Source organism: Hevea brasiliensis, chromosome 3 (genome assembly GCF_030052815.1).
Source record: "Hevea brasiliensis isolate MT/VB/25A 57/8 chromosome 3, ASM3005281v1, whole genome shotgun sequence".
In the NCBI taxonomy this organism is placed as follows: Eukaryota; Viridiplantae; Streptophyta; class Magnoliopsida; order Malpighiales; family Euphorbiaceae; genus Hevea; species Hevea brasiliensis.
Genome location: NC_079495.1, coordinates 100,382,662 through 100,394,709, shown reverse-complemented (window position 1 = coordinate 100,394,709; position 12,048 = coordinate 100,382,662). Strand labels below are relative to the sequence as shown.

Below are 12,048 nucleotides of genomic sequence, written 5' to 3'. Positions count from 1 at the left end.
TTCGGGTCTTGAAACACAAACTAAAGTTAGACATCACAAAGTAAATAGTTATAAGTTGAGGATATTCAATGATTATTTAATTTAAAACAAAATAAATTTACTTTTTTATGTAAAATAAAGTGATTTAACGATATTTCATAATTAATCTAATTATTTTTTTAAAATGATAATTATTTCTATAAAATACTAAATTATGAAAAATTTATTAACTTTATGAAAAAAATTAAATTTCTTCATATATATATATATAATATTTTTTAATAAAATTTCTTCACATTAAATATTAACTATGAAGTGCTAAATAAGTATACCTTATTTAATTTTATTTATAATATTTTTAGTATTATTAAAAAATATTATATATATTTTTATGTGAAAATATTTTATTTATTCTATTAAGTTAATAAATTTTTTATAATTGATTATTTTATATAAAAAAATATCATTTTATAAAAATTTAATGTGATAAATTATAAAATTTCATTAAATTATCTTATTTTTAGTAATAATGTAGTTTTATTTTATTTTAAATAAAGTAACCATAGAATATACGCTTCAAATTATATAAATTATTTGAAAAAATTATAATTTATTTGTATATTGCATAAAAAATATAAACATAAATATACCATAATGATAAATGGCAAGTGTCTATGATGCGCCGTATGCTTATTGCTCTGCAAGGAAAATAAATGCGTATCTCTGCTCTGTTTCAAGTGCTTGTATATCATCCAATTTCGCGCTCTTGTGTGAGTTTGTCTCTGTGACAGCTTTCCGCTTACGTGAACTCCCACTCCCTCACTACCCCACTGCTCGACGCTTAGGCGCTACGATTCTCTCTTCTCTAATTCACATCTCTGCTTCTGCAACTCTATTTCGATCCCTCTCTTTCTCGCTTTCCTCTTCCTCTTCCATACGCTCATTGCTTTTTTTTTTAATTCTATTTTTTTTTGAAATCGGATTTGTCATTTTTCAGTTGCAGAGGTTTTTTGAATTTTAGGGTTTAGTAATTTTTTTTTGTAGACTGTGTCAAATCATGCGGTTTTTTGTTTTTTCCTTGAGTTTCTTGGCCAGATGATTGTAGTTCGTAAGTGCGTTTTGTGATATTGCTGTTTTTCCTCTATTTGTACTGTAGATTCTAGGGTTTATTCTTCATGCATTTAGTTTTTTATTCATTTATATTTAAGTCTATTTAGTGGTTGAGTATTGTCATTTCTTCTTTTATTGTGAGTGTGTAAAAAGTTAAAACTTAACATGATTCTGTTGATATGTGATAATATGATTCTGTTAGGTTTTCGTTTCCTTAGTTATTCTAAAAGAATCTTATATTCCTGGCTTTTTGCTTTCTGGAAGGAATTCCATTGGGAGAAAGTGGGCTTGGTTTTGGAGTTTAAATATATATGACTAACGGATTGTGCATCATGTGTTTGAGCTTGTGCTTCAATCACAAATGTTAATCCTTTTAACCCCTATTTTTGTTGGTCAGGGTTAATTACTCAAAATGCATTTTGTAATTTTCCCTAGCATGATAAATTATCTTTGGGGCATTACAATAATCTTAAACTTGTGGGGTGCAGAATACATTTGATTATGTTAAATTTTATTCATCCTTAATTCTCTTCCATCAGTGTTTTCCGTTACTGTGTGACACATTTGAGTTCTATAGAGAATTTGAAGAAATGGGACTTTTTTTTTTTAGTACTTGATGTCTTTTTTACCTTCATAGCCATTTGATTACAGGATGGGGGCTGGGAAGAATACGACCACTGTAGATATCAACAGAAGTGGACCTATGCCGCCAAATCTTGTAAACAGCACAGCTCATGCCAGAAATTTGAAGAAAAGCCAGCTTGGAGGTGTCATATTTGGCTGCAAGAACAACACCATGAATGAATGCCTCTCTAAACAACTCTTTGGTCAGTCATTTGCTTTGCAATTCCCATTTTGCTTCTTTTTTTTTGGTTAATTTTTCGCTTTAGTGTCTTCTGTCATTCATAATTAAGATAATTTCAGGTCCCCTACGAATCATACTCATGTGTGTGTGTGTGCATCCTTTGTTTCTCCATGTGAATATATCAACATGTAAATGAGAGCTATTTGTAAAACTGTGCCCATCTTTTTTTGGATTCCATGTCTGTAAATATGAAAACGTAAGAATGGACAAGAAAATATATAAGTTAGGCACAGATATATTTCTTAGATTTGGAAATCTTTAATTTATTGAGCAGAACTTTTTCTCACTGACCTCATGAAATATTTATATCAACTTGATCAGGTTTACCAGCTACACACATATCATATGTAAAAAATATTGATCCTGGCTTGCCACTGTTCCTTTTCAACTACAGCGATAGGAAGCTTCGTGGGATCTTTGAAGCTGCTGGCTCTGGCCAAATGAATATTGACCCATATGGGTGGACAGCTGGTGGTTCACAGAGAACACAATATCCTGCACAGGTATTATATGAAGTTTTGCCTAAGTGGTCTAGTACATTAGTCATATGCTTATGTCTGGACATAATTTTCAGTGGCTTTTCTAATGATTTTCTGCTGCCTTTTATAAGGTTCAAATTTGTGTCCGACTACAATGCCATCCACTGCCTGAAGTACAGTTTAAACCTATAATTGCAGCCAACTATCACAATCGTAACCATTTCTGGTTTGAACTAGACCATGCACAAACCAGGAAGCTGATGTCATTATTTGCATCTTTAGCAGTTTCTCCTAGTACTTCCGTATCTGAGGATACAGCAAACTTGAGAATTATATATCAACCTGTTTCTTTGCCTCAAAGAGATGGAGGGTTTGAAACAATTGTTTCAGAGGTTCAAAATCACTTGGATTGCAAATTTGATTCAGTAGATGTTTCTTCTTGTTTAGATGGCAAGAACTGGCCTCTAGAAAATCAGTTAGATATGAACATAATAGAACAAGATGAGAAAAACCTTATACTCAAGCAACTGCAGGAATTGGCTTCTAAGCATGGCGCTAACGATTTGTCTTTGACGGATTATGTAGAAGATTCTGCTGCTATAAACGATAATCACTTGGAAGAAAAGTCTTCAGAGGAACAAATGGGCTTAGGGTTGAGGAATGAAGGGAGTGCTTCTGCCTCATTTGATAGTCAGTGCATTATTGCTCAGGTAGTAGAGGATGTATGTTGTTCTTGCATCTTTTGTTTCCTATCATGGATAATGCTGCTTTGTCTGTTCTCATTCTCTCTCTTTTCTCTGCATAGCTGGTTCAGGGGATGGAGGAGCTTAAGGTTTTTAAAGCAGAGCAAACTCTGAAGGTGTATTATTTGGAGCAGAAGCTGGTAATGTTAATCTTGAGACATTTCTTTGCCTGTCATGTTCTCTGAAGTTGATATTGCTAACCATTTAATCATCTGCTGGCCCATGTTTGTGTCGGATTGTTTTTTATCATTTGAAGGAAACCAAATTATCATATGTAGGGCCATTAAGATAGTGAAGTTTTCAGAATTGCTGGTATAAGTTTGGCCTAGCGATTTTATGAAATGCTTTCTATTGTAACTTTTAATTTGTCCACAATGTCCCCATTAATGATAATGGATTTCATGGAGAAACTCATTAAGCCAGATACTTAGATGCACACATTTTTTTTTATATATATTTTCAGATGAAATGTGCACTTACATGATTGGCAATAGAATAATTAATTCTATATTTTATTCTGTGGTTGGCTTCTAGAAAGCACAAAAAAGAAAGAAAAAAGAAAGTCGCGCAATGCATAAATTGTTGGTTATGACCATACAAGATAGACAAAGGGGTATGCTAAATTGAATGAATCAGAGTATCTGATGGTAGATAAGATTTATTGAATTCAGAGATGCTTTGGTGTATTTGGGAGAGGAAGGGGACTAGGCAAGCAGTTAATTGAAGTTCTTGTAGCTAACAACAATAGTCAAGTGTCTATTAAAATCAGACATAATTCATTTATTTATCTCTGGAAGACTTACTCTTCAATAGATGACATAAATCTCTAACCATGTTGACATAAATATCATTCTGTTGATAAATTTCAGGTATCTCATGTTTGATCCATGTTCACTATTTGTTGCTGGGATGGCAATTTTTCCCAGGCTGGCCTGAAGCAGTCTTGACAGGGTTGATGGCATTTAGTGGTGTGCTGGCTATGTTTAGTAGACAGGAAATTTAGCCAAAACTTTTGTTGCTGGGATGGCAATTTTTCCCAGGCTGGCCTGAAGCAGTCTTGACATGGTTGATGGCATTTAGTGGTGTGCTGGCTATGTTTAGTAGACAGGAAATTTAGCCAAAAATGGATCTGGGATAGAACTATGAAACTTGTGCAATCCCATGTGTATGTGAATTTTCTTCTATTAAAAAGATGGTGAGAGTGAAACCAAAGGAGATGGAAAAAGAAAAAAACAAGCAATATTTTCTATTAGAAAAAGTGAGAAAGGGATTGACTGGGGAAATAAACAGAAAGAAAAAAGAGGGTATCAAACTATCACCTGTACTGTTCCCTAGGTGGGGTGCCAATCATATACCTGTCTCATACCTAGTAATGTCTAGTTCTAACTTGTTCTATTTTTGAGTATAAATATCGACTATTCAACCTTTGAAAATCATTTATTATTTACTATATGCATATTTGCTTAATTGCTTTGTCTATTATATTCATTTGCTTCATTTTTGTTTTACTTTATTTGATACCTATCATATTTCAGGTTGACGCTGAAGAGCAAATTCAACGGTTGAAGGACCGTTGTATGATGTTAGAGTCTATGTGTAGTCCCACAGTGGAACACATTAATGATAGAGCAAGTGATACTTTTGATGACCTGTATAAAGATCCTACTAATGAGTCCATTTATCTGGTGGGTGGATATGATGGTCAATCTTGGTTACCAGCCTTGGATTTGTATTTTCCTGCACGAGATGATTTAAAGTCTTTGAAGCCAATGAGCACTGTTCGTGCATATGCTTCTATTGCACATTTGAATAATGAGATTTACATTTTTGGCGGTGGTAATGGGCATTCATGGTATGACACAGGTATTAGTTCCCAGTAAATGTTTAATTGTTGGTTATTAAAGCTTAAAACTCACTCATGTCTAATATTTCTGTTATTTTTCATCGAAGTTGAATCATACAATCCAGCTAATGATCAGTGGACTTTGCGGCCTTCCTTGACTGGGAAAAGGGGGAGTTTGGGTGGTGCCACTTTAAACGACAAAATATTTGCTGTTGGTGGTGGGAATGGGTTGGAATGCCTTTCAGATGTCGAAATGCTCGATTTAAATGTTGGAAGGTGGATCCCAACAAGATCAATGCTGCAAAAGGTAAACTTATTGCTCAACTTGTTATGTGCTTCTTTTTTTGCATTTACTTATGAATATTAGTGGCAGAAGTATAGCATGTTAAATTCACATATAGGATAGAACAACATACATAAATTCTTGGAAATTAACTATTTTTACCATATTTGTGTTCAAATGGAAAGTCTTAACTTGAAATTCTCTACTTAAGGTCTTGATATTTTGTCATCCATCTAGGAAATGATATTGAAAAAAAGTGTGTTCTGATCTGATTGGTTCAAATCTGATTTTAGACAAGATAACCATATCATAACATGTTCAGTTCCTATTTGTGACTGCAATTTGTTTGTAGTGCAGGTGTGTTATCTCTTAGAAAGTTAATCCTCATGCAGGCACCTAGTCTTTTTCAATTAGGTAGAAAAAATGTATGCTTCATGTTCTATATGTATTGATTTAACAAAAAGGGGAAGTTAACATTTGCATCAAGTTATACAATATCTAGTGATAAGAAAACTAAAAAGTACCTGTGGAATCTTGAGAATTTTGCAATTGTAAATTGACATTATTTTTGAGAAGGGAAAAGATCTTGTAGTGGGACAATTGTCATTTTGGATTCCATTGCTTAAGCTTTTTATTTTCTATTGATTTTATGGTTATGTCATACCTATTTGAAATTGCATCTTATTTTTATCGTTTTCTAGTTTCTGCTTTTCATGTCCTCTAGGAATGTCTTAATCTATTGGTAAAGCCATCTAGTACATTTATTTATTTTTTTTTATTTTTTTTTATTCCAGCGATTTGCTCTTGCTGCTGTGGAACTTAATGGTGTACTTTATGTGACGGGGGGATTTGATGGGAGTGATTATTTGAAGTAAGATTCTTTGCCACTCATTATATTTTCCTTGTTAGATCCAGTATTTATTCATATGCATGCGGGTATACTGAAATTATTAAGCAGACGTTAATTGCACACGCATATACAACAGGCGTGCATGCATGAACTTAAAAAGTTCAAGATGAGATTAAACATAAGGTGGTGTTTTGTTTCTGATTAGGGTTTCGCAAGTTATACTTGCATCAAGATGAAGCTGTGCCTGGAATTAGTATCTTGTTTACCAGTTGTTCTTTTCTTTTTAACAATCTTGTACAAGTATTCATAATGCATGCATTTTTAATCTGTGTAGGAAAGAACTTCTGGCTGTTTAATTATGGATTCTAAGATGCTTCTCCCTATTGAAAACCAGAAACTTCTCAATACAACCCACTCATGTTTGTCACTTGTTTTGATGTTTAAAAACAATTTGGAGGTTGAGTGTTTGGTTTAACTTTTAAACGCAGCTGATAACTGATAGACATCCAAATAGGTGAGCTAACTTATTTAAAAAACATATCAAAAATGTAGTTGACAGCTGATAGACTATCTATCAGCTATACTTTGTATCGGCTCCATTTTAGAGCTATTTCTCATCAGCCGATAGCTGTTTTGATTTAGTTTTTTTTTTTTTTTATTTAGACTATATTTTCCTTTCAAAATTTATTAATTGCAAAATTTGTCTTTAAATTAATTTTTCTATATGAATAAATTGTTCAAAATTATAAGAAATAATAAATAAATATAGAAATATTATAATATAAATAATAATTAAATTAGTTATACTGTTCATTCTTCTACGATAAAAAATATTTATATATATGTATATAAATAAAAAATTATATATTTTTTTAAAAATATATTTTTAATTCTTATATATGTTGTTTAATAAATTAATAATTATATTTCTATTTCAATAATAAAATAAATAATATGATATATATTCTTATTGGTCATTTTACATATCAATAGTAACATCTAGACATACTTTTACCAAGCACTTGGGATATATCAGTTACAATCAGATATCAGTTGTATCCAATAGTTAAACTAAACAGTCCCTTAATAGAAGTGTGCATTGCTGCAGAAGTGTTGCAATAATATTTTGTACACATAGACATTATTGTCAGGTTCCATGTATGGATAGACGGTGTTGCCAAGTCTAATAGAATGTGTTCCTATGAAATCTGAAAAATATTTATTTCCTTGTCTATTGATACGTTTTAGAAGATGCACTTTGCAGTGATTAACCCAATGGTGATAGAAGCCTAAATTTTAATTTACTTTTGGTCATATTAATTCATAGCTTTAATTTAATAAAACTAACATATATAAGAGGATTTTGTAAAGAGATTCAGGTGACTCATTGTTATTTAGTTGTTCATGCATTTTTTTATTGTTTGGAAACGAAGAAACTTCATTTCTAAGTTCCATCAATTTGTTTGCAAAAGTTGTCACATTATAGGTCTTATATGCATTTTGATTATGCTGATACATGCATGTGTGAGCTTAGATTGACTTTGTATCTAATAATTGGCAGTGGCCAGTAATTAAAAACCACTAAAGCAAGATGCACTGTACTTCTATTTAACTTGAACTACTTGCTACGCCTTTCATATTCAAGATCTCTAACAAAGTGAAAGGTAAATTTTATAGGACTGTGGTTGACCAGTTATATTGTATGATAGTGAATTTTGGGCATTTAAGGTACAATATATCCACAAGATGAATATGGCAGAATTGTGGATGTTAAGTAACAAAATAATGAATAAAATTAGGAATGACCATATTCATAAGAGAATGCATGTAGCACATTTTGGAGATAAAATGAGAGAGTTTCAATAAGATGGTTTGGTTATATCTAACATAGAGAATCAAATGCCCTAGTACGAAAGTGTGATAAGTTAGTAGGGGGAAAGAGGTAGAAGGAGAAGGGGGAGACTTAAGATGGCGCGGACGAAAGTAGTATCAAATGATTAAGAAATTTTGGATATTGATGTGGACTTGGTGTTCAACAGAGTTGAATAGCAAAAAAAGATTCATATAGTTGACCCTTACTAGTTTGGGATTAAGGTTTAGTTATTGTGTTTGGGCTTATAATTAAGATTTATTGCATTAAAAATCTTCAAACTATAATTAAGATCATGAAGAGGTCAAGCTCGATACAGAGGTGTTGAGGTGCATTTCCATTTGAGTCATAGGATTTTGAATATTTCAGTTTTGAATCAGCAAGTCATGAAAAAATTCTTGGTTTCTTTTTCTGGCCTTGAAACAATAATTGCTGATCAGTTATGTTGTGGTATAGAATATTAGTATCTTGTCTATAGGTTTACAACCTATTGATTGGTGTAGTATTTTGTTCTTGACGGTTTAGGAGGTAATAATGTTTAGAGGGTTATTGCAAGATACATTCAAATAGAAGTAAACCTTGTAAATTTGTAAGATTTCTGATGATTTAAACATTCGTGAATAGCTTGGGTATACCGCAACTTTGGGATATGTAACAATATGGTGTCTAAACTTTAATTGTAACACAAAATCCCCATATCTTTAATTTAAATAACATAAAACTCTCTGTGACTTTCAATAGCCAGTTTAGAAAGTTATTTTTGCTGATGTATTAAACTAAAAAATTATATATTGTCACTATTACTTTGACACTTGTTAGGAAAAATTTAATTAATTAAAAATAATGTTGTATAATTAATTTCTCTCTAGTTTTTCGCTCCCTACTCATAAGCCTCAATGATCCAAATTGCACAAGTTGATACTTCAACAATCTAGAACCTATTTACCTGATGCTATCAACTCATGAAAATATAGTTTTTTTTTTTTTTTTGATAAATGTCACATCAATATAAATAACATTAAAGCTGGCTACCGAAGGTCATTGGGGAGTTTTATGTTACTTAAATTAAAGGTTAAGGGGTTTTGTAAATTGAAATTGAAGTACCTTACTATCACATACCACAAAGTTGTGGTATCACTTGTAATACTTATAACTTATAAGCTTCCATATGGAAAGTCATTTGATGATAAGTTTGGACATAGAAAATCCTTTAATTATCTGATTGAAATTTTTTGTGCTCTCAGTTCTGCTGAAAGATTTGACCCTAGAGAACATTCTTGGACAAGAATTGCGAGTATGAACACAAAGAGGGGCTGTCATTCATTGGCTGTTTTGAATGAAAAATTGTAAGTTCTTAATCTTTTTTTGTATTTTCCACTCTGCAGTTTGTGTTGAACTCTATTAATGACTGCACACATGGTTGTCCTGGAGAAGGCAATATTATTCCTAATTAGATTACAGGTTGGCACATATTATTAGCATTAATGTGTCTAAGGTTAAAATCTACTTGGAAGTCTTTGTTTATTTAGCACATAATATCAGGGTTAATGTCTCTGAGGTTGGGATCTACCTTGGAAGTCTTTGTTTATTTGTCTGTCTTGTCTCTTCATTTTTCAAATTAACAACTTGGCAAATTGGTTTAAGAGTATGAGAATGGTGTTAAGGCTATGATTTTTGAGTTTTGGCTTCCAAGCTCAATATTTTATGCATTTTAGGCTTCATTTGTTTCACGGAAAATATTTTACGTATTTTCTAGCGTTTGTAACATTCAGGAAAATGAGTCAACGGAAAATATTTTACTGATTAAAGAGAAAACTAAGTCATTTTTTATTTTCTAGACTTTGATAATTTTATTAAAATGTGAAAACACTTACACATACATGATATAAACACTTACTATTAATTTAACATTGTAACCAAATAACGGAGAATATTTTCTTGGAAAATATTTTTTATGGAAAACATTTTCCATATATAAGTTATTTTCCGTAAAACAAACAGAGTTTTGTATGATTTTTTTTTCTTTTTTTCTTTCTATAGGTATGCCTTGGGCGGTTTTGATGGAACTAAAATGGTTCCAAGCACTGAGATATTTGATCCACGTCTTGGTTTGTGGGTCGATGGGGAGCCGATGGACCAGTCTAGAGGGTATTCTGCTGCTGCGGTTGTTGATGAATCTATATATGTAATTGGAGGGGTCAGATCAGATGAAAACATTGTAGGCACGGTATGTATTGAAGCACTATACATTCTTTGGGTAGTTCTATTGAGAGTGCATCAATCTTTATAGTTGATTTAAATCCCCTATTTGGTAGGTTGAACATTTCAAGGAGGGGGAAGGATGGCAAGAAAGCTATACAAGGACCATTAGTAAAAGGTGCTTCTTGTCAGCGATTGTTCTCTAGTGTCATAGAAACGGCACAATTGTTAACAGTGAAGCATGGAAACTGATTTTGGTTGACATTGGGGATAAGGGTGAAGGAGGTTCATCCCAGCCTATTTTTTCGGTCTAGTCATGGGATGTAAGCAAAGGTTCTTCAATCTATAATCACCATCAATATTTTGCCTTCAATTTGTTGCTATTGTTTGCGAGGATAGACTTTATTGGTCTTCACAGATAACTAACGCATGAGTGAAACAAAGATGATGAATACTGCATGGTATTGAGCTTTTGGGAGCATCCATCTCTTGTACTGCCTCTCAACTCAAATTTGGCCAGCAAGGATTCTGCCAAGATTATAATTCTATCGTCATCTTTTTGTTACCATGAACAATGATTTGCCTCGTCATTTCATCCTACCATACCGAGTCTGAAATGAGCTAGGGACGGATGGGAATGGTTACCCATTTCTGTCCTTTCCCTTTGCTATTCCTAATGCTTGCCATATCATGTCTTATTCTTAAGAAATTGGGGCCAAATCAAAGTCGACGTTCTTGAGGTTCTTGTTCTGCCAAAGCAGAGTGTTTGCTGCATCATGCATACAAATCGGCAAATAAGAATACAATGCGAATGGATGAAATGGGCAGATTTTATTTTTCCATCTTTGTACTATTAATAAATGAAGGCGGGAATTATAAGGAGCAAAGACGGCAATTTCCACCAAACTCGGTGGGAAATCAACCTGATTGACAACATCCTGATGTACTTATTTTATTGTTTAAAATAAAATTTATAGTTATTTTAAAGGTAAATTATAATTTAATTTTTGAGATTTAATAAAATTTATAAATTAATGTTTATATTTTTAAAATCTATGTATGTATTTAATTTTTGACATTTTAAAAACTTACAAATTGGTCTTTTCGTTTTATTTTCTATTTAAACAATAATTAATTTTAACAAAAATATTAAAATCTTTTATTTATTAATTTTAATATGAAATAAAATACTTCTTAAAATTTTTATTTATTAATAAAAATATTTCTTAAGGTGGTAAAATTAAAATTTTTAATATTTTTAATTTTATAAATTAAAATTTATAAATTATATGTTAAAAATTTTTAATATAATTAATAATTAATTTCATGAAAACTAATAATTAATTAATAGGGTGAAACTAATTGTTAATTATTTCAAATTGTATTTATATTTTATATTATTTTATTTTATAATTAAAAAGAAAATAGTTTGGACCATGAAGAACGACAGTGAACGGTAGCTGGTAGCGATGAGAACGAGGAGAGAGAAGGCACTGCATGAAACTTACCGATGATTGCCTGTGATCCCTATTGGCCACTTGGACTGGGACAAGGGGTGTTCAACTCCTCAAGTGGCGGCTTTCATTTCCTACAAGTAGCATCGGATTCTATGACTCTTTTCGATGACGGAAACAGCTTTGTATAAGCGGGAGAGAGGTTAGAGGGATGTTTTTGTAATTAATTAAAATTTTTAATAACTTTAAATTAATTAATTTATATTTTTATTTACTATAATTTAAATTTAATATTTTTAATTTACTAAGATTGCCGATTTTAGAGACTATTATTGATAAAATAAAACCTACGGGATTTAGGTTATTTTAGACT

General features: G+C 31.7%; 1 protein-coding gene across 5 annotated transcripts; it reads left to right on the top strand.

The window, feature by feature from the left end:
- Nucleotides 1-670: 670 nt before the first annotated feature.
- On the top strand, nucleotides 671-10,796 carry LOC110633732 (uncharacterized). 5 transcript variants are annotated; one of them, XM_058144186.1, is made up of 11 exons: nucleotides 671-749; nucleotides 1,741-1,916; nucleotides 2,276-2,457; nucleotides 2,565-3,143; nucleotides 3,239-3,316; nucleotides 4,712-5,039; nucleotides 5,127-5,326; nucleotides 6,097-6,173; nucleotides 9,267-9,368; nucleotides 10,063-10,249; nucleotides 10,338-10,796. In XM_058144186.1, the coding sequence occupies exons 2-11, from the start codon at nucleotides 1,742-1,744 to the stop codon at nucleotides 10,425-10,427; spliced, it is 1,998 nt and encodes a 665-aa protein (XP_058000169.1). In that variant the 5' UTR covers nucleotides 671-749; nucleotide 1,741; the 3' UTR covers nucleotides 10,428-10,796. The 5 variants fall into 5 exon arrangements, with proteins under 5 accessions (XP_058000169.1, XP_021638151.2, XP_058000168.1 ...); XM_021782459.2 differs by lacking the exon at nucleotides 671-749 and adding an exon at nucleotides 756-1,087; XM_058144185.1 differs by lacking the exon at nucleotides 671-749 and adding an exon at nucleotides 756-1,087 and having other exon boundaries at nucleotides 1,727-1,916.
- The last annotated feature ends 1,252 nt before the right edge of the window (nucleotides 10,797-12,048 follow it).

What these genes read in the sequence shown, in the direction of transcription:
- LOC110633732 (XM_058144186.1), top strand. Translation starts at nt 1,742, where the DNA reads ATGGGGGCTGGGAAGAATACGACCACTGTAGATATCAACAGAAGTGGA. An exon ending in GAACACAATATCCTGCACAG is followed by an intron (nt 2,458 to 2,564) that starts GTATTATATGAA and finishes GCCTTTTATAAG; the next exon opens with GTTCAAATTTGTGTCCGACT. An exon ending in GTCAGTGCATTATTGCTCAG is followed by an intron (nt 3,144 to 3,238) that starts GTAGTAGAGGAT and finishes TTCTCTGCATAG; the next exon opens with CTGGTTCAGGGGATGGAGGA.